Genomic DNA, 22,125 nt, shown 5'->3' with positions numbered 1-22,125 from the left:
GCATGTTCCTTCCAACTGGTCTGATGATCGTGTTACAAATGCAGGCATGCCTGTCTTCTAGGAATTCCTTCCTTTCCATTATAAAGGGTTTTCATTCTTCTTGGGTGATCAGAAAGAATGCAGAAGGAATCTGGAAAAGCAAATGAAAGGGGCTCACCTTATTTTAAAATTTAACAGAGTTCACAAGTTCTCCCCTAACTTGAAAACTTAATTAGCATCTGAAGCAATACCTCTTTTTAATTTAGATCATCAAATTAAATTTGGAAAGAAAGCTAAGCACCAAATTCTAGTCCTGACAGGTAACAAAAGCATGAAACCATTTTCACATGCATATGATGCATGCTGCTTTATGCCAGCCTTTCAGAAATGTAATAAGCAGGGTGTGTTTGGTTGGGTTTTTTGTTTCGTCTTTTTTTGTTTGTTTTATTCACCACCTGCTTTCCTGTTCTCTCTCTGACTTTTTTTGCACGACAGGTCTTTTTGATGCTGCTTTTCCAGAAGTGAGAGGGCAGAGGGATGGAGAGAGCTTTTTCCTGTAGTCTTTTCCGAGTCCATTTAACTTGCTAAAGCAGTTGTTTAAAGCAGAACTTGGGGGAATAGGAATTTCTCCTTTTGCAGGGAGACCAGGGAGAAAGGGGACCACTTTTCCCTGACTTAGGGGAATGCTGCTCCCCTCCTAGTGCAGGTGAATCTCTGCTTCTGCAGAATGACAAGTAGGCTCCACTAGGATTTCTGATTCTTTCCTGGTGAACTGTCCCTTTCACTTCTATGCACCTGCTGATTTAAAAGAAATCATGTATTTTAGCAACATGCATAAATTTGGCAAAATTATATCGTGTAACACTTTTTGACTTCTATGGAAGTTACTTCACTCCTACTTGCTATCTTTTTTTACCTGTCCCAAATTTCACATGGTTAAACTTTTGCAGCTGAGATTCAGGTGTTGGTGGCCAGCAGTCTAACTCCCTCATTCTAATTTAAGATCTAAATTGCAAAGCTTTCAAGTAAAACCTTTTAAAGAGCACAGTCATACGTACTTCTAAGTACATGCTAGCTATTAAGCTCTCCAGCTGACAGAATATTTAGTGTATAATGGTCAAATGGCAACTGTTTAGGATTAAATGTGTTACTGGACTGACGCCTTCCATTTATAACTGCACTTAGATGCAGTTGTCAGAGAAATGTGTTTTACTTGTGGTTTTGCTACTAGCTCTTCCCCATTCAGGCATGATATATAGTAATACCATTGCTGACCATTCATCAAGTGGGAAACAGATGGCACTAGTTTCCCTTCTATTGAAAGATTGTGTTGAAAGGCTGCTCCTGTGAGAATGGCAGCAACGATGCAAAACAAAATATTTTCAGAATATATGTCTGATGCCAGTCTTTGCTAGAACATTACTTGTAAAACATGCATCTTGTTCTGCTGTGGTGTGAATACCAGCTGGTGACAGAGATCATCTCACCAGTGTCTGGATTTCTGGAACAAACAGGGTTAGAAAGTAAATCACATTGTTGATATCGGTTCCGTCTCTTGCCCTGTAACAGCCAAGATGTTCTTGCTAAGTTTTTAGCACTGATGAACCTTGTGTCTGCAGCTCGTCTCTAACTTTCTGAAGAAAAGCACCAGATCATGGACCTGACATTGGGGTGGTCAGACAGAATCTCAAGGTACTGTTTTGTAGTTGAGAATTCGCATGTGAACATGCTGTTGGATCTCTAAAGGCTTGTTAAACACATTGTCCTCAAGAGACTGTCTCTTGAAGAAGTGCATAGGATGCTAAGAAACAAAATACATACTCTTAATTATTTGCCTAGACGTTCTGTTGTTTATGTATCTTGACCAGCCAGGGATACTAACCTGATTTGCCTGTGTGCTAATTTGCTACATGTCCCTGAAAACATATCCAAACAGAAGTAGAGAGTAGTTCAGAGTCTGTCCATCCCTCAACAAGCCCATTCAGCAGTTCCTAAGAAATCTGGCAACATTCGGGATAACTTTGCAGCACAAGTAGCTCACCTAGGGCTAGGTTTTCCCAGGAATGACTTGCGCAAATATCCAGCAAATGTGCACAAAGGAGAAAGGAATACAGCACTTCAAGCCTCTGGCAAATAGCGTGAGTTGGGACAGGAGGGAGGGGAAGATCGATTCCCTCTGTCTTTCCTAAGCCTGGAGGATCTCCTTATTGATCAGCTTGCGTATGTCCCTTGCTGCCAACAGGCTCTGTGACAGGTTAGGTCAAGACAAGCTATTTGGAGAGTTTACTTGTGTCTTTCCAATACGTTTGTGTAGTGGTAATTGCAAGGAGATGCAGCCTTAAGTGGGCACCAGTATTCTTGTGTAACTATATGCTAGATGGAAATGTAAACATGTACACTTTCAGGTGAATATGGGTTCCTTCATGGATCTTGTGTGAGAGTATTATCCAACAATATTTAATACAATCTTTGGGTTTCTGTTCTCAGGAACCTGGGAACCTTGTATGTTTATTTTGCAGTGCTGTCATGCTTTGATCTTACTCTCTGGAGTGTAGTTTCACTTTTGGAGCACAGTGACTAGGCCTGGGTTGTTCGCTAGCTTTTGCTGTGGTGCCACAAAAATACGTGGCATTTTCTTCCCCTCACACCCCCTCCCTGTCTGTCAGTAGGGTAAGCACAGTGGTAGCTGCAGTTGTTTTGTGGAAGCATGTTTTTGGCCTCAATTGAACCTACTTTTCAATATTTTTTTTCTTTTGTAATGATGTGGCAAGTCTTGGGGCTGTATACTGAAGATTTTGGGTTAATTTTCTCTGTCCTTCTGGAGCATATTAGAATTGCATCCCTTGCCTTTCTGCAGATGGAAGATACCTATACCCAAGTTGGGTTGCTGGCATTTCAAAGTCTGTGGGACTGACTAGGAGCTCCCTCTCACCAGACTTACCTACAAGAGATGGAGATGCTGCCTTCCAGAAAGTCCTGCCTGACCTACTGGGTTTTTCAATAGTATTTGAGAGGAGGAGAGGTGGATTTCTGTTAGGTTTTACGAGAACATGACAGCTTGGCCTTTTGTTAAAGGAAGAGGGAGAAACCTTGTGTTATATGTGTGGCTTCATACGATTTTGCTGCTTTTTTAAAAGCAGAAGTTCTCAGCAGTGGGAACAATTCTCAGAGCTTCCTTTAGCAGGTGACCTGTCCCCTCTCTGAGCATTAGTGTGTGATAAGCAGCAGAGCTGGCTGTTTGCTCCTTGCAGTGGGTGGTTGAGGCAGACCTTGTGCCATGGTCTAAGAGACATCTTAGAATGGTCCCTGCCTGTGTTATGCGACAGATGCTGTGTGGCATGTGAGGACTTGCTGTGTGTCCAGGCTCAGTGCCAGGAAAGCACCAGCTTTTCTTGGTTTTTGAAACGCTGTGGGAGCTCTGTTTGCTCTGACAGCTTCTTGTGCCATGTCAGACTGTGTCTGCGCTGGGAAGTAACTGATGCTTGGGGAGAACCAATTTGGTGCTGGGGACACAGGATCATAGAATCATGTGTTGAAGGGGTCTTTGTCATGATGGCTGCAGTAAGTTCACTTTAACCAGCATTAAAAGTTTTGGCCTGGAAAACCTCCACTGTATGTTACTGCTCTAATGGCAAATCCCAGCCCAGGTACCAAAAAGGATAGGCAGACCTCTAAGAGCAGCATGGCTTTTGGCTTTGTGGCTGACTTTGCAGAGCTGGAGGTTAAGAAGAAACAGCTTCCCTGTAAATGGGAGTACCCTTTGCTCTGGCATCACTAGCTGTGGCAGGGATGTGCGATAGGCGCATGCTGAAATGCGCCGCAGGGTCCTGCTTCCCACCCCTTTTCTAGGTTTCCTTCCCATGGAAAGCAGGGCAGGGAAGGTGGGAGGGTGAGAACTGAGCCTGTACTGACATGGAGCTGGGATGCTCAGCCAGGCCTGAGAATGGAGAAGCGCTTCTGGGTCCTGCAGTGCAAACATGGCCACCAAGGGCTGGGTGGGACTCCACCCTGCTGTTTTTAGAGTGGCTTTTCAGGTATGTCTGCAGCCTGGAGGTATGGCTGCAGCTCATTTAAAGTTACTCCTACTCACTTTCGACAAAGTTTGGCAGGGCTGTTTCCACCAAACACCAGTGGTGGTGATGAGGAAGTTCCAGTGACCCAGGGCTTGGGCAGGTTCACACGGCCTGTCCTGCAGCCTGTTTTACCACGTACATAGGGCTTTCATTAGCCAGGTCATCAGTACTCACACCTCTGGGTTGTGCTGTTGTAGATACGCCCTTAGAGTAGAATTGTGCGGTGATGAATTGTCATGAGTCTTGCTGGGTATTGCTTAACACTCCAGCTGTTAATTATTTTTTCTTTTCTTTAATAAGACAGTACATTCCAGGTACATCTATTTTAAGGCAGTGCAGGATAAAGCTATGGCCTAATCTAGCAATTTCCCATCCTGAATAACAATTTACTTTTGTTTTGTCCAGTGAACTGCCAAAGATTTTTCTTTCAGTATCTAACAGTGATAAGTAACACTAGCTCCTTTTTGTTTTCACAGGCTACAGCTGGGAGGAAAAGATGTTTGGCTTTCACAAACCGAAGATGTATCGGAGTATAGAGGGCTGCTGTATTTGCAGAGCTAAGTCTTCAAGTTCTCGTTTTACTGACAGCAAGCGTTACGAAAAGGATTTCCAGAATTGTTTTGGGTAAGATTATTTCTTTAGTCAACATCATGGTCAGTTATGGTGTTGTTCTCCAAGCCATGATCCTCACATGCTGTCCCTCTTGCTCTGGAAGACTGAAGGGTTAGGTTAGCAGAGGTGTGTAATTGGGAAAGTCGGGCTTCAGCGTCTTCACAACTTTCCTGGCCAGCCCAGGAGGGGCTGGATCTGCTGCTGTGTACGGTACCATTTTGTTGTTAATTTTACTGTTGCTGCCAGTGGTGAGCTGCTGTAGTTCCTAAGAGTGAAGGGTCAGTCTCGTGCCTCTCCCACCTCACAGCACATGCAGGGATTTATTTAGACCTCTCCCAGACTGTGCATTTTGCACTTGTTCCTTAGAGGAGGTGTAAATTCTCACACAAGGTGGTAAACAACATGGGTACCTGGAGATTTTCTGTGGCTCTGAAGATTGAAGGGTGTTAGGCAAAACTTAATGAGTAAATATTTAGCAGTTCCAGCTGGGTTTACGCAGAGTACCCTGTTTCAAGTGTCCCTGTCTTTGTTCAAACGGGGCATATCAACATGATATTAAACTTCCCATTGGAACTGCATTCTGATGGAAAGCGAGCATCTGGTAATTAACTTTCCAATTAGCTAATGTTGCATATGATGTTACCTGAAAGCATCAGTAAGCAAAACTATAAATACCAGTGATTTCTTTTACCAGCTGCTAGGACTACAGGTCACAGCAGCTGGTAAAATAACGAAGTATTTAAACTTATTTGACATACCTTCTGAGAACTTTGAAATTCTGTATAAATTTGTGTCCCTGAAAGTCAGCAAAGCAAGTTCTTCTGTGATAGCTTGTGATTATTTTTTATTTTGTTTATTAATTTCTTTTTTCCCCTGAGGTATAAGAATTTTTCCTATTTGTGCTGTAATTTTCCATGAAACCATTTCCCTTGGAAAAAGTCAGTGTTGTCAATAGCTATTTTCTACTTTTTCTTTCTAGTCTTGTTGCATTACCTCTCATCAAAATCTTAAGCCCAAGGGGAACTTTCATGTGCTGTATTAAAAATTATATATATATACCAGTATTGCTTCTGTATCTCAAGTGCTTAACTTTATGTGTGTAAATCTTTGCAGTCTTTAGAAATATTTCTCTCTCCCCCCTTTTTCAAGAAGCACTCCTTTCATGTGCAGCTTTATAGCGCTTTGTATTTACTGTGGATTTTGTACATAAAGCTAGTGCTGACAGTTTTCCTTATCATGTTTCTTTGCTCCTGTCCTTGGCAGTGAAAAGACTGTGTGAAGACTCGTTGCTTCTTTTTGTTGTTGTTGTTAACTATAACAAAGAAGCTTGCAATATACCAGGGCCTTTGGTCTTGTGCTATCTGAAATATGTTTGCCAAGGTAAAAATGCAGTCTTAACACTGAGCAAATAATGGCTTATCTGAGCCTGCCCCATTCATCTATAAATGCTTCAAAGTCTTCCCATTTAAATAGCTGAAAACTTCTACAGTGTATCCCCTTCATATTCGTTTTAGCATGGATTAGCAGTAGAAATGGTTTCTGGAAAAAGCTTGTTAAAGGGAGCAAGTATTGCTGTCATTCCAATGACCGCTGCTTCTGAAACCTTATCCTACACTTACGCGGGAGTGTGTTGGGTGGTATTTGTTACTCATCCTTGAGGCTCTGTGAGAAAGTTAAGAGCTGATTAAGCTTTTGTTGGATCTCTGAAGTCTATTTCCAAATGTACATTCAAGGAATATGATTATTCCTCCTCCCTCCTTCTCCAAGCCAACCAACCCACTGGAACTGTTGAGTGGGTGTTTTTTGGGTGTTTTTTGGGGGTTGTTTTTTGGATTTGGTGTGGAATGTTTTTGAAGGGTGGTGGGACTGTTGTTTTTAGTGCCCTTCTGGAAGCAGATTACAACATCTCTTATTTTTGTATGGAAGAGTGCTTTGAAAGTGAGGCTTAGTCTTTAAACTTCAGTGTTAGAGTACCCCAAATGAATTGTCATGCCCAAAAATGAGAACATGAGAACCCTTCTTGTCTAGCAATTTTTATGCTTCTTGCTGTTAGCAGGCAGAGGTGTGTGTTTATTAACTGTTGTTAAGTGGCTTTTGCTTTTTCTCCTTTACCAGGCTCCACGAGGCCCGCTCAGGAGACATTTGCAATGCCTGTGTCCTTTTGGTGAAAAGATGGAAAAAACTGCCAGCAGGATCCAAAAAAAACTGGAATCACGTTAGTCATTTATTTGTTCTCCACCCCAAAACTAACTAGCCTGTGCTTCAGTCCATCCTGTTAGAGAGGGGAGGTGCTAGTGAGAATTTGATGTTTTCTGTTTCTCGTCCCACCCTCAGCATCTCCAAGTCATTTCTGGAGTATTTGCTGTTACATGGCTCTTACCTGTCTTTGGTTTACGTGCAAATGGTGATTATGCAAGCCTGGGAGGGAGTCGCAGACTAGCTTGCTGTGTAATTCCTTGTTTTCACTTGGTCCAAAAGTCTCTTATGACACTCAAAACATTTCAGATTTGGCCTCTATCCAAAATTGGTTGCTTTTTTTAAATACTTTGAACAAGCAAGGTGACTTGCTCAAGCAACACATAAATCAGTGTCATTTAGTCAGATAATTACAATGACTAATATCTTGCAGCTATTGCCGCTCATATATTCTTTTTTGATACAGCTAATTCAGTTTGGGCCTAAGGCTGGGAAGATAATCAGAATTCTTTGTGTATGTTATAATCTTTATTCAAGAAACCTTGATGGGAATGGGAAGGAGAACTATGGTTATTGCTACCACTGCTTTTAATCAGAATTTAAATTGATGATTTCCAGGGCAAATGTCTGGCAGACACTCTTAACTGAACCCGTACTGGCTTAAACAAATGTTGTCTAACTAAACTGAAATTTCCAGAAATAGGAAAAGGGCTAAAGTTGAACTGAATGTGCTTTTTAAGCTAGTTTACTGCATTTTCCTACAGACACAGCCTCTTGCAAAACAGATATAAGTGAAACATATGAGTGTTGGTGCACAGAACTGCTTTGGTTTAACTAAATTGGTTTTGAACACCTTCAGCTGGGTCAGTGCATGTACTTTGATTAGGGCAATATCTGGGCATGATGCAGAATTATGCATGCATTTTCTGTGTTCTAGGTGGTAGATGCCAGGGCTGGACCCAGTCTTAAAACAACATTGAAACCAAAGAAAATGAAAACCCTCTCTGGAAGCAGAATAAAGAGCAATCAAATCAGCAAACTGCAGAAGGAATTCAAGCGGCACAGTAAGTGGATCCAAATGGATTTTGGCAATAAACTTTAGCCTCCCTTAGCGTAGTTTACTGTTAACTGGCTGAGCTGAATCACCACCTAAATTCAGTTGTATGCTTACACATTTGGACACTCACTGTTCTCACACTCCCTTGTATTCCAAGGGCTCAGGAAGGGGGTGGAATGAGGAGGGAGAGCTGGTGTGCAGTGTGGGCTGTGGGGGGAATGGGAAGCCTGGCTTGAAAGTGTAGGCAATTGTAGGCATAAAGCTTATGCCCCATGGTTAAATGATGTGTCTCTAGAAAGAACTTCTTGGGCAAGACTCACTGAAACTAAAGTTGGAAGAGGGTTTTCCCCTGCTCTCAGTAATGCACTATGGCCATTTCAGCTCTTTTCCCAAGACGTAGTGTTCTGTTCCTAGCTCTGTCAGCCATTTTCTTCTATACATGTTTTCAGCCAAGGCTTTCTATTTAACCCAGATTTTTCCCTCCGGCTTTAAATTCATGCCATGTTTCCTCTCTACGGTTTCCTTACACCTTCCTCTGCCATTCTGTGATTTCTTTGCACCACCTCTTAGATTCTTCGAATAGATTTGGATTTGTAGCTTTCCAGCAAAGCCATCTGCCAGTTATACTCTAAATACATATTAGTACTTCAGGTTTTTCCTCTAAAGCAAACCTTCCAGCTCCTTACCTGTTACTGACCTGGTCTCCTCTCTCTTTCAATTATCGTACCTGGCCTGAAGGAAGAGTGCTGTAAAGAATCAGTATAGGTCCTGACGTGAAGGGCTTGTATCTCCTCATTCAGTGAGCTGTAGTTGATCTAATTGTGTTGCTTTAGGTACTAGAGATAATAACTATAAAGGTAGTCAAGTAGACCCTCTGTTGAGGTATGTGTCTGCACAGAGTCTGTAGTTCATAGTCTCGATCCAGCAAAAGCTCAACCTGTTGCATTAATGAGAAGAGCTTTGCAACTGAATGGGTGAAAAAGAACGTTTACAGTGAGAAAGTACTAGGTTTGAAGCACAGATCTTCATCATCTTCAAGGATCTTCAAGTGATTCCAGAGCAAGAATAGGATCTTTTCCAAAGGAAGGCCAGCATAGGCTATGTTTGAGAGCCAGGAACTGAAACCTCATCCTGAACCTCTTTTTCCCTTGTGTATGGGTTGTGTGCTCTGTCTCCCAAATGCTCATAGTCTCTACTGAAACTGGCAAGGGCAAGTGAAAAATGGGTTGAGGTTTTTCTTGTTAAAGTCTGTCTCTCTGTTCCCTATGTACATGTGACCTGTCAAAAGTCAGGAAGAGGGTAAGTCACTGGGTGCATGTCCTGATTCTTGTATTTATTCTTTCCCCTGCAGATTCTGATGCCCACAGCACCACTTCAAGTGCCTCTCCAGCTCAGTCACCCTGTTACAGTAACCAGTCTGATGATGGTTCTGACACAGAGATGAGCGCTGGGTCCAGCAGAACACCAGTTTTCTCCTTTTTAGATCTCACATATTGGAAAAGGTAAAAAGCAACAGAACGTGTGCTCTGTGCAGATAGCAATTCCCGTACACAGTGCTTGATTCTGCTGAACTTCATGAGTTTTAAGGATATATTTTAAGTTGCAGAGTATTATATAATGTCTGTCTGTGGAAAGAAATGCCATGTGTTTAAGGCATTTTCTTCATCTCCCTCCAGTTCCCTAAATACTAATACAGTTGCACTTAAGAGGTAGGAAAACCACAAGATTTTTGGGAGCTGATGAGCTTGTTATCTTTTACTGCTTGTTGTGACACAGTAAGCCCTTGTTCAGTTATTGCTTTATTGAAATTGTTACTTTGCTGCTTCCTCTCAAATCATGTTTGCAAGTGCATTGTAGTCAAGGTCAGTTCAGCCCAGATAGCTGAGTATGTGAAACTTCCCTGGGAAGCAAAATGGGAGATGTAGTTTTCTATAGACATGGGTTTGGATTTGTATTACTTTGTTGGGTTTTATTTTTCTTAAAGTGGTGTTGTGGATTTAGACACAGACTTATTTTCTCCCTGAGGAGGTTTTTCCCTCTTATCCCTGAGCCAGAGGCTCAGAAAAGTTATGTTTTGGGTCAGACTGATTTTTTCTTTTTTTTTTTAATTTCTGTAAATTCTCTATATTCTAAACACACACACAAACTATCTGTGTCTCTCCCTGCCATTTCTTCCAGGCAAAAAGTCTGCTGTGGAATTATTTACAAAGGGCGTTTTGGGGAAGTTCTCATAGACACTCATCTCTTCAAACCTTGCTGTAGCAATAAAAAGTCCACCACTGAAAAGCCAGAACAAGAAGGACCGCAATCTCCAGCAATCTCTACCCAGGAGGAGTGGTGACTTCCTTGGATAGCTGCAGAAGGTTATACAGATCCTCTTTTTCTCTGGAAAAATACTAGAAAAGTGACTTGACTTTGGACACCTGCTATGCTGCCAAAAGACTATTCCCTAGAACTGTTTTTTTGGGTTTTAGTGCTACAATTCCACAAACTCTGAAGCCAGTTTATATCCTTTCAGAAAGACTGTATATAATATTTAAGATTCTATGGAACACTTAGCAAAGCTGAATGCTGCTGCAAGGTTGTCGAATCTTTTCTCCCCTTCTTCCCCCTTGCTTCACTAGTGAATTTGAGGGTGGGGTTTTGTATATTGAAAGTATATGTAGTTCGTGTTCCTGTATTGACAGAAGCAGTGGTTGTAAGGCTTTTTTTTTTAAGTTTGTTGGTAACCTCCCTTAAACCCCCAAGAAAATATTTCATTCTTAGACATGAATGAGTCAATGAGATGAGCTAATACATAGAAATGATATGTCACCTCTCTAGCTATATAAATATATATTTTTAAAGGTGTGGAGATCTCGCCCTATACTACTGACGTAACAAAGACAATTATTTCATCCCCCCTATGTGACAGACTGGCAAACTGCAGACATCTCTACTACAAATGGTAGCTATCTGAGAAGGCCCCCAACATAAAGTGCCCTTCAAGAAGGGGTGGGAGGGAGATTTACCCAAGTCCTAAACATAGTGAGATGGGAGGCTACTTTGGTTTAACCCAGTGGCAAACACCCTGGGCTTCATATTGTAACTGACTGGCAATTAGAGGTGGACCAAGAAAACATCTTGATGCCCAAGTTAGGTATAAGTGATGGCCAAAACTTAATAACTGCTATCTGCTGGCCCAGTGCAGCTGAAATGTGTCCACAGATCAGACTTTCTGCTGGTTTGTGACCTGACACAAGAACCAGACCCCTTGATAAGCAAATCAGGTTCTGGTCCACAATCTGAGTGCAGCTTGGGGTCTGGATTCATGATTGCTGTTTTGGAACACTTCCCCTGCAGTGCTTCTTTGTGTTTGGATTTGGGGTTTGTTTTTTTGTTTGTTTGTTTGTTTAAACAGATCAATTCTTTTGTGAATGCAGAGTATGAAAAGTTGTGTTAAGAATGGTGCTGTGCTGAATTGAGGCAGCTCTGTTTGCATATGTGATCAAAAGGTAGTATTTCTTACATGGTTCCCAGACAAAGTTGTGTGCCATCCATTGTGACACACCTTCAAACTCCATTTTGCCTGTAGGGTGGAAGCAGCTTCCTGAAGAGTGTGCTGCAGATTTAGCTCCCAATTGCTTTATGTTCTTTTTATGAAGGTTTAATTTGTATAAGCTGGGAATTCTGCTTTTTCATTTGTTTGCTTCTGTTTTGGGGGGAGGGGGGATTTTCCTTACTGTTAATCTCTTGGGATATTCTACGATGGATTGTTACAGGCTTCCCTTTCTGCGAGAGTCATCAGCATAATACTGTGGTGGGTAGGGCTTATGACTGGATTTCCATGTAGTCTCGCTTCCTGAAATGGGAATGATTATCAAAACATAGGTAGGGAAAGATGTGCAGGTTTAAAGAGAAGCCTCTACCCTCAAAGCTTGTTTCTTCCTTAATTTTCCCTCTCTTTCTGTTGGGTAAGCCAACCTCAGGAGAGAAAGGACAACTAGGATAAGCAGGGTTTTGACATATCGCAGCCTTACAGCTTTCATTGGCCTTTGCTTTTCCTAAGCTCCCTGAGATTCTGAAGGGAGGAGAAAGCTGCCTGCCTTGCTTTCATCTGCAACCAAATAGAACCATTCAGGTTGGAAAATACCTGTAATACCATCAAGTCCAACCATGGATATAATGGCTACTTGCTTGAACAATGGCTTAACTGGGTTGGTTGTGTTTATTAGGGGCTTGAGCAAGAGTTCTAGCTGTTTTTTGCAGACACCTGCTTTCATTTCAGTTTGTCTTCTCAGCATCAGTAATTCCATACACCTAAGGCTGCAGTGTTGGTGGTAGGATGTGCTCTGATATGGATCATCTCTTCTGTATTTATTTATTTATTGCTAGATTTCAATCACCAACTGCTTCCCCTACTCCCTCCCACCTCTTCCATTCCTGGTAGTAATGCAAACATGAACTGTATGTAGTCATGCACTTTGTATTAATGTATTAGAAATCTATGGAACCTGTTTTGTACTTTTATACTGTTCAGACACCTGTAATCCAAACTTTTTTTTACTAGGTTAATGAATAAATTTAGACTTATTTAGAAAATCATTTCTCTGTTTATTTCAGCTCTGTTCCATTACTGAGACTAGGTGTTTAAACCAGCTCAGGCAGCCTGTGTTTCTGTTTGAACAAGACTGTTTTTGAGGGGGCAGGAGGGGAAATTCTCTTCCTATTTAATTTGGAAAGAGGAGCAGAGGAAGGGAAGGAGATGGTGTTTATTAAGATAGACAGCTATCTTGGGGCAGCATCACAGAGTTTTTCCCTTGGCACTGCATGTGTCAGGCATTCCTTTACTGGGAATGGGTGGTGCTTACATTCCGGGGGGGCATGCTCTCTGTCTAGCTCATCGGCCCTCAGCAAAGGCCAGCTCAAGCAATGGTGTTCAAGGGTTGGTGCTGACAGTATTTGGAAAGCTCCCTTTACAGATCCAGCCAAGTCAGTGGAACAGACTAGTGCCGCTCGGCTGGAGCCTTGAGCGCTTCTTCCCGCGACAGGCGTAGTCAGCTGGATAGGCTCCGGCAGACTGGTGGGAGCAAGGTCTCTGGCAGGAGGTGGCAGTGAGTAACTGTGTCTAGAAGATGAGGCTGTTCCCCGATAATGGGGAAAACATTGCAGCTTGAAGCATGATGGCTTGTTCAAGGGATTATTTTGGACTTTGGTGGAGTCACTGATTTATTCCTGCTGATTTAATGGTGGTCTTCTTATAAATCAAGCACAATGATATCCAGAGATTCATGTAGAAATTATACTGGGGAAAGCTCTGCATAGACCGCAAGGCCATGTGGTTTTGGTACATTAGCATCTATTTTAGTTATATTTACATTATCTGCTGTAGGTGCCTAACATGCCTTGGGTGGGATTGCATCCACCTAAAATGAAAACCTCTGTAGAGTTATTGAAGAGAAGCAGTTACACCAAAAAGCAGTTTAAAGCAGGCGAACCCATGTGTATCCCACTCTTTGCAACTTCCACCTTTTTTCACATCATGAATTCCTTTTCCCCCTCTTCTACACTGATGCTGCATGCCAGTGACTACAGGTACTGTCTGGGAAACCTCTGGGTGCTGAGAACATCAGTGTTGATGAACAGAGGGGCAGGTAACCTCATGGAGGGGTACAGCTGTGGAAGTAGCCCACCTGTGGAGGAGGAAGCTCCTGTGAAACACTGGGGTGGCAGGACTTGCAATCTTCAGAGCAATGTGAAATTAAATCCAGTGTCAAATTCTGTTTCACCTGAATCAGCTGCCACAATGGCAAGTGTGACATGTGCTAAAATACCTGGCAGTGCAAGCATTGTAAAGGTGCTTTATGGGGGATTGTATGATACTCCACAGATGAAAAGAGCAAGGCATATGACAAGGTATTTTGTTGAAGGTCACCAGTGGACAGGGAGCAGCTCCATGATTTCCAGTGCCTGAGCTGAGCATCTGGTGCTGCTGAAGAGGCAATGGCAGGTTCTCTGCTTTTGTATTGTGCTGCATGAAGTGTAATTTTTCTTTCTCTGTGACTGCTACAGCACTGAGCCTCTTGCCTCCTTTCTGAGCAGATTGCTGGGTGCCAACCAGCCCCAGGGACTGAACAGTTCCAACTCTTCCAAACTCATGTAAATAGAGTGTGCTGGGCTGCATCAAAGGGAGGAGCCTGGCCAGCAGGTCAAAGTGGGGGATTCTCTCCCTCTGCTCTCATGAGATCCCACCTGCAGTACTGCATTCAGCTCTGGGGCCTCCAATACCTGGAGCAGAGAAAGTTCCTGGGAGACCGATACTTAAAGGGCAACCTACAGGAAAGCTGAAGGAGGACTTTTTACAAGGGTTGTATTGACAGGACAAGGGGGGATGGCTTTAAACTGACAGAGGGGAGAGTTATATACTAGGAAAAAATTCTTCACTATGAGCGTGGTGAGAGACTGGAGCAGGCTGCCCAGAGGAGCTGTGGATACCCTGATCAAGCTGGTCTAGTGGAAGGTGTCCCTGCCCATGGCAGGGGCAGCTTTAAGGTCCCTTCCAACCCAGACTGTTCTGTGATGTAAGAAAAAGGGAAGCTCCTTCTAAATGGTTCTTGTGGCACAGAATGTGATTATTAGGTTGTCCAGATAAGGGTAAGAGCAGTTATGCCATTTATCACAAAGAATTTAGGTTCTGTTTTTCTTTTATGCTTATTAGTGAGCGTTATTTGGAGGATATTTTCTAATGCATCTGAGGGCAAGGTTATCACTGTATGAGATGCTGATGTTTTGCCATAGCATCCTGCCCAGTATAAGATTGACTGGGAAGGGACAGACTGCTGGCTGCCCTAAACCTTCCACCCTGGGCATGGCAAAGGACTGATGATGATCCCGCTCAGCCTCTACCCTCCGGGCTGGCTGCAGGCTTCACCACAGACACCACTTCAAGCAGCTCAGCAAGAACCTGTCCCCAGGTCTCTGCTGAAGCCCAGCACAGGACAGGGAGAGCTGGAAATGGACGGGAAACGGGGTTGTTGTGGGTGAGACTTCTTGGAAACCTGAGGTGTGGGCACTGGGCTCTTTGGCGGCTGCAGAGGGATGGGGTGCAGGTGGCTCTTACCGCTGACCTCGGCAGCGTGCGGGATGATACCGGGGAAGATGCGGCCGCTTATGAGGCGGTTTAAAGGCCTCGGTACCCAAGGCCAGGAGGCTGAGCAGCCGCGTGCTTTGCTCGGTCGGGAGGTGGGGTCCCTCCGCGGTGCGGCGGCCGAGCCGGGGGGTCCCTCAGGCTGCCGGCGGCCGCGAGGTGGAGCTGCCCCGCCCGGTGGCGCTGGGCGCTCGGTGGTCAGCGCGGGTGCAGCGGGTGTCAGACCCCACGGCGTGCCCCGGCAGCCCCCTGCTCAGCCCGGGGGTTGGTGGAGCTTCCCGTGAGCCCGCTCAGGAGTGGGCAGGAGCCCGAGTCACCGGTGTTCGAGGCTGCGCTCCGCACCGACCCGGCCCGCCACAGAAAGGGAACAAGACCCTCCTCCTCAGTCATGTGCGGAGGGAGGCAGAACCAGTGCACACGGGGCTGGGCCCTCCACTGCTTTCCCTCCCAGCGAAGAGGTGCAGCCTGAAGCTAACCAAGTGAATCGGTTGGCAGGTCACAAACTCATAGAATAGTTTGGGTTGGAAGGGCCTTAGAGATCAGCTGGTCCCAGCTCCGTGCCATGGGCAGGGACACCTTCCACTAGACACATCCAACTGGCTGTATGGGTTGTAGTTGCAGGAAGCTGGTTGTTCATAGCTCTTCCTTGCTGCCTGGGTTCAGAAAAGCATGTGAGTGCATGATGTTAAAAGAAAGGCACAGCACTTGGGCAAAGAAGGCTGGTTACTGGATGTGGGACCCGTTTCTGAGGAGGAGCAGCCAGACAGAGGTCGGGGCACACCACGAGTGAGGGCAAGAGGCCAAGGAAGAGAGAGCGCCTGAGCCTCTTTGTTCACAAGGAGTTTCAGAGCACTTGTATGGCTAAGAGTACCAGCCTGGCTTGGGAAGGCTCCACTGTGCCTGTAGGTAATACTTCCAGAGTTACATATAGACCTGTGGTGGCTATTAAGGCACTCTGACAGTAGCTTCAAGGCTCTGGGAGGTGCTTTTTTGTTGCCTCGGAGATTTTACCTGACATCAGGAGCATAAAGTAACTGTTCAGGTTCTAGTTTAATCGTTGTGTGTATTCTGTTTTAATAATGGTCCTTATGTGGCTCTTCAGGTGAGGATTCTCGTGGCTCCAAGGCTCTTGAGAAGAGGTGCAGAGGGAGCAGAGAGCATGGTGAGCCTCAGTGGTGCTTGGCACAGATCAAGGGCTGATCCCAGTTAGCCAGCTTGAGTCTGGACACCACAAGGTGTTGACGGTTCGATCAGGCTCAGTGTTGTATGCTCTAACTGATGTGCAAGTGTTCAGAGTAGTGATAAGCAAGTTAGGGAATCACCATGCCTTCTTGAGCATTCTGGCTTGGTCTTGCCGCTGTCCTTCATCCTTCTACAGCTTAAGAACCAGGCTGTGGTGAGGAGGGAAGGGGCAGTGCTTCCAGTCTGTTGAAATGATCACGGAAAGCTTATGTGGCAGGGAAGGAAGTGGCTGGGTATTTTGTCTGGATAACTGGAGCTGGCCTGTGTGGTGATATGGAGCAGCTTCTCCTCACTCCCTGTCTTTCTCTCCCTGCCACCTTCCTACTTCTAGAAGGCAGTTTGGGGCAGAATGAGACAAGCTTAAAAACACTTTGGGGAGGTGGTGTTAATGTTTTTTATGGAAATGGAGATGCCTGTCATTAAATACCTTTTAGGAAGGGGTGTTAAATGGTAGGCTGTTTCTTCACTGTGGAGCAGGAAAGTAAAACTCCAGACTTCACACCTCCACAGGCCCTTTGCTTGGGTATTGCTTGTTGTCCTCTAAATGAACACTTAAGAACCAAGAAGAGCAAACCAGCTGAAACTCTTCAAGCACTGTTCCCTGTGCTCTCCCCACCCTGCACTTTGATGTCTAACTAGGAGGGGGGTGAAAAGTAAGAACATGGAAACCTCGGTATTATTATAGCAGCATATATAATAATGTATAGAATATTATATATTATTATAGTTGTTGCCTGGTAACAACACTTTTGTGAAGGACCTCGTGCATGTTTTCACATAAACTCTTATTTTCAGATTGTAAAACTCAGCCATAAAGTTCACCTCCTTGCTGACACCAGGCACTTAAGGTTTGACTATAAGCACTTCAGTCAAGCAAATTTCCAGTTAAAGCAAAGCCCTCAAAATCTTTCTTATCTATTCTAATTCTAATTTGCTTTTTCTGCAGTCTCTGCACTTGAAAGTACAGAGTAGCTATGTGAAATTATAATAAGCATGCTCTATAGGTTTCTGAATGGAATTAAATGAAATGAACAACTAAAAATGTTTGCAGAGAGGTGAAAATCCATTGCCAAGCCGGGTTTGCACGCTTACTCACAGCCACAGATAAACCTTTCCTGGCAAATGTTTCTGTTTGCCTCCCTCAAAAGCTTCTATAGTGAAGTATTTGCAGTATCCCGAGAGAACAAAGATTATGATGAGTGTGTTTAGCTGCACTGTAAATAAACTGAGGATAAAATGAATTTGTTTAAAGGCAGAGCACTACAACATGCACATTTCCTTGTAACACTAGACTTCATTTCTAGCTATCTCAGGCACCATTATTGAAGGAGGCAATTCTAGGAAATGCACCAAAAATCTTAGCTTGGGAACATTTTAAGGGTGTCCAGAAATCCACCCCTCAGATACATTTTGAAAAACCTCTGTATGGCACCAGTCAGGGCCATGCTGAATCATGGAACAGTTTGGGTTGGAAGGGACCTTCAAAGCTCATCTAGTCTGATCCCCCTGCAGGGAGCAGGGACATCTTCAACTAGATCAGGTTGCCCAGAACCACAACCAGCCTGGCCTTGAATGTCTCCAGGGATGGGGCATCCACCATGCCCACTGCCTCAACAAAAAATACTTTGAAAGTGCCTAAATTGGTGCAGTTGGCTACAGAACACCCTCTGTGCTCGTTTCAGTATGCTCTCAGGGTCTCACCTCATGGAGAAATAGGAAATGCCCAGTTTGAGGAGCAGCAAGGGAATGTCCAGGCTATAGCAAGTCCAGTTAGACAACTACAAAAGGCTCATTGCCTTGGGAAGATCTAGCAAGTCTCTGTGAAAAATCCCAGCAGCACCAGACTGGGATTCTTTTGGTGGTGCACAAGGTCCCCAAACAGAGGCCACCCTGATGTTCCTCTCCAGCATGAGGTCTCTTTCAAAATCCCTTCAGAGGTCTGATGGACAGACATTTATATACATCACTTTTAATTCTGTGCCCAAAAATAAAGCTGTACTGAAACCAGTCAAGAGATAACTCTTTATTTTCTAACTGCCTCTTACATCCAACCACAAAACTGGCTTGAGTGATAAGATACAAACCTCACAATCTTCCTGCCTGACTCACAGTCACTTGTCAGAAACTGAACACCTCCCAGGGGTGTTAATTTCCAAAATAGCCTCTTCAAACAGAAAAGAGTATTTTTTTTAATAGAAATGCCACTCTTATTAAGATGGATAGCATCTACCTTTTTATGATAAATGAAGTAAATCTGTTGGATGTAGAGTAATTTGAAAACCTATAAATTGGAAGAGGACATAAAAAGCTGTAATTGCAGTTTTCTGCACTCCAGTGTCTATTTCTTAGGCATCACAAGGGTTTGAGGGACAGCACAGGGAACACGTTTAAAAGAGATGATACTGATTTGGGGAGAGGTTGGAGACACAGTTATGGGATGTTGTCTAAATAAAAAAGGAGCCCTTTAAGAAATTACCAGCAACGCTGATTGCACATTTCAGTCCCTTCTTTGTCATCTCCTATGGTCTGGCCCTCTGATCCTGAGGCACCGAGTTCTGAGCTGGTTTCCTTTGCGCTGTGTACACCCCAAGACTGTCAGCTTCAGGTGGGGTAGGGAAGGGCAGCCATCACCCTGGGCCCCAGCAGAGTGAAGTCAAAGATGATTTGTCTAAACGTAAGCAATAGCACTAGTATATAGCGGGTTCCTATTGCAAGTGAAGAATGTGCCTTTTAGGAAAGGTCAGAGAATGTGGAGCTACGTGGCAGTGTGGAATAAAAGGAGAGCTGAGAAATATTGTGACCTGAACAGATTTTCAGTGGTGTTAGAATACAGTAACCATCTGTTGTCTCTTTTGCTTCTGGAAGGCCTCTGTCAGCAGACAGGAAGCCGGAGCTTCGCCTCATCTGTTTTACCAGCTTTCCATGTGAGACAGGCTGTTTGCTGGGCAGGCACTTTTCTCCTCTTTTGAAGGCGTGCGAGTGAAGAGCCCATCCCCTCTGCATCACCTCTCACCGTTTATACAAGCTAACCCTCTGCTATTGTTTGTGCCTGTGTGAATAGTGCTCTGTGCAACACGATGCATGGCTCCGAGGCTTACATGGGAAGCTGGTGAGCTGCAGATGGCTGCCTGGTGACAGCATGGGGTTGAGGAGAAGGCACTCAGCCAAGCAGAGATCTGCTGGTGTAACAGCGTGGGGATAGCTGGCTTCCCACATGTCCTCCCTTGAGCAAAATACCCATCTGCAGTGACCTCAGACACATTTTTACCTGCAGGGAAAACAGAAGAGAAACTCAAACTAAATAGGAACAATTTAATATCCACGCAGGAAAGTGTAATCCAGACTTTTGTAGGTTTTGAGGGGCAAGGGAGAAGTTACAGAGGTGGAATTTCTGCCATGGAGTTTAGAAGATAATTCTGGCAGCCTAAGATGTAGTTAGATTAGATTTGATTCTCTAATACAGGAATCTCAGGAAAGTCAAGACTCTTCCTTCCACATTAGTTCTTTATTGGTTCCTACATTGCTTCAATTAGGTTAAAAACAGCAATGTCTACAAGCTGTGAACCATGAGGTAGATTTCTGTTAAATTTCTAACCTGGAGATTATGCATCCATGAGCTGGCCAAAATAAAAGGACAGTGTTTATATGAGGGATTAGGCTTTCTGGCTGCCTGTGGCTGCAGGGGAACCAGTTCCATGACCCAGGATAGGTCCCCTCTCAGCTCTGTATTCTATAATGAAAACAGAGACAGGATTTGAAACTATGTAAATTATTACCTGCCTCCTTGTTTAGAATGTTTTGGTCAGTTACTGGCAGATTATCGGCCAAACCTAGTGAAAAGGGAGTTCAAAAATTATACTGTCACCTCTGCTCTGTCTAAATTGGAATGAAGTGAAAATTGCTTCTTCCTGCTTCACATTTTTCTCTCATTTCCTAGTCTTTGGAGATGAGTAGCTATTTCAAAAGTTAAGAAAGACCAAGAATCTGATTGCTGTTTACACTCAGGTCACAATACCCTGTGCTGACAACATAAATGGCCTTTAAAGTGGCTGTAAATGTCCATGTAAAATTGACAGATGGCACACCAGTATTTCTGTGCACAGTGCCCACTGTTGCAATGCAGCAACAGTGTAAGTCATACGAATATGTGTACAGTTTACTGGGGAATTTACTCAGGGCCCTTGCTAACTTTAAAGCTGCCCCCTGACTTCAAACCGTTTTCCTCTTTCCTCATTAGTTCCCTTGTCCTTGATTGCATCTATGTCAGACAGCGTGAGTTATTCAAGGGTTAGGATACTATATCTAAAATACAATAGAGTTACAACAGTATCACATTTCCTACTGAAAGGGCATTCTTGCTGTGCTACAAAAATGAGTTATTTCAATTTGTCTTAATCACTTCTATAAACAATATCAATGCCGACGAAGCCCACCATAACACTGAAAGCACATACTCGGTGGGTTGTAAGCTGTAACTATGTGTTTTCACTTTTACAGCTTTTTAAGGGCTTAGGTGCATATGCATTGGCGAACAGATGAATTGTTTGAGATGTTGCTCTCTAGGAAGTCATTACAAGCTTGTTACGAGCTACTTGTCATGGTTTATCTGATGGAGGTGGGGCTATTGAGGGAGGAGGATGTGGGAGGGGAAGGCCCGTGATGGTAGCACACACACAGAAGGTTCTATCCCAGCCGTGGCTTGGTAAACTGATTGGTGCTGTACTGCTACTTCTGCTCTCTTTTCCAGTGTTTCGCTTGTTACAAGAAGGAACTTTAAAGCTACTAAATCTAGCACTTGAATCTGGAAACACATTATAGCCTCAATGTGTAGCCATTTGGGGGATGGATCGGGCCACATATCCAGCTCTCAGTATCTGCAGAATTAGAGCTATCTAGCACAGAACTTTAAAATATCTTAAAATCAGCATAAGTAAAATGGCTTGTCAGGAAGTGGAGTAGTGTGAGATTAAAGAGTAAAGGATTATCCAGTCCTTGAGATCCTCTGGAACCTTTGGAACTTCTACCTAATTTCTAATTTCAAAATTCATATTTTATTTTGGGTTTTCTAAAAGCTTGTTTGTTGTGTTTTTTTTTTTTTTTTTAATAACGAAAACCCCAAACATACAACTTAATTGTGGATATTAGCTGACCACTACTGCATACTCTCCGCCACAGCCCTTTCGAATGCATGGGTTGTTGTGAGCAGCGCAGCACAAGGGAAAATGAGATTTTTGGGTTTAGGATTGTCTTTCTGTCATCTGTCAGCTCTAAATTCTTTTAAAATTTCAAATTAGTTGAAAACTTCTGAACAACAAAATAAATAAAATGTTAGGTTTTACAAAACCCCCCATACATTCATCATCACTTCTACCTGCCTTAGTATCTACAGAGCAGTAAAAATAAAGAATGATTCAGTCTTCAGTACATTCATTTAATAATGATAATCATTCACTGGGCCAAAATGATTCAACAGACAGACCTCATGACTATGCAACCAAGTGGGAAATTTTCAGATCACGGTTTTAAAGCATGTGTGCTAGGTCACTGTTCTCTATTATCTATTTAGAAATCACTGTCACAGCTCTCTTATTAATGTATGAGGCAGAAAATAAATGTATAATAATTTCAATCAACTTCCTAATTTTTTAAGCCATTGCTTTTAAACTCTCCATTACCATATGCAAAATGGCAAAGTCAATTCCACTTAATTTATTTCATATGTTATTCCAACAGCATCACAAATAGTTCATTATTACTCACCTCTCCAAATAATGAGTTCGAGACATTCTTTCCTTCGCAACATTTCAGCTGCACACTACATGCTACACACTTCATATCGC

At 43.5% G+C, this 22,125-nt stretch overlaps 1 protein-coding gene across 3 annotated transcripts in view; it reads left to right on the top strand.

The window, feature by feature from the left end:
• The window catches only part of SINHCAF (SIN3-HDAC complex associated factor), a 28,001-nt gene extending 15,502 nt beyond the window's left edge, over positions 1 to 12,499 (top strand). For 2 of the 3 annotated variants that reach the window (XM_057428093.1, XM_057428094.1), the window contains exons 2-6: positions 4,529 to 4,676; positions 6,780 to 6,879; positions 7,798 to 7,924; positions 9,269 to 9,419; positions 10,096 to 12,499. In XM_057428093.1, coding sequence (XP_057284076.1) covers positions 4,549 to 4,676; positions 6,780 to 6,879; positions 7,798 to 7,924; positions 9,269 to 9,419; positions 10,096 to 10,258 — 669 coding nt within the window. In that variant the 5' untranslated portion in view covers positions 4,529 to 4,548 and the 3' untranslated portion in view covers positions 10,259 to 12,499. Of the gene's footprint in view, positions 1 to 3,439; positions 3,541 to 4,528; positions 4,677 to 6,779; positions 6,880 to 7,797; positions 7,925 to 9,268; positions 9,420 to 10,095 lie in introns of those variants that run through there. The other variant, XM_057428095.1, reaches the window with a different exon arrangement.
• Positions 12,500 to 22,125: the final 9,626 nt, after the last annotated feature.

Source organism: Pezoporus wallicus, unplaced genomic scaffold (assembly GCF_028554395.1).
Source record: "Pezoporus wallicus isolate ANWC-B61680 ecotype Strahan unplaced genomic scaffold, APGP_CSIRO_Pwel_v1 contig_2908, whole genome shotgun sequence".
Taxonomy (NCBI): domain Eukaryota; kingdom Metazoa; phylum Chordata; class Aves; order Psittaciformes; family Psittacidae; genus Pezoporus; species Pezoporus wallicus.
This window is presented reverse-complemented; position numbering and strand designations above follow the sequence as displayed.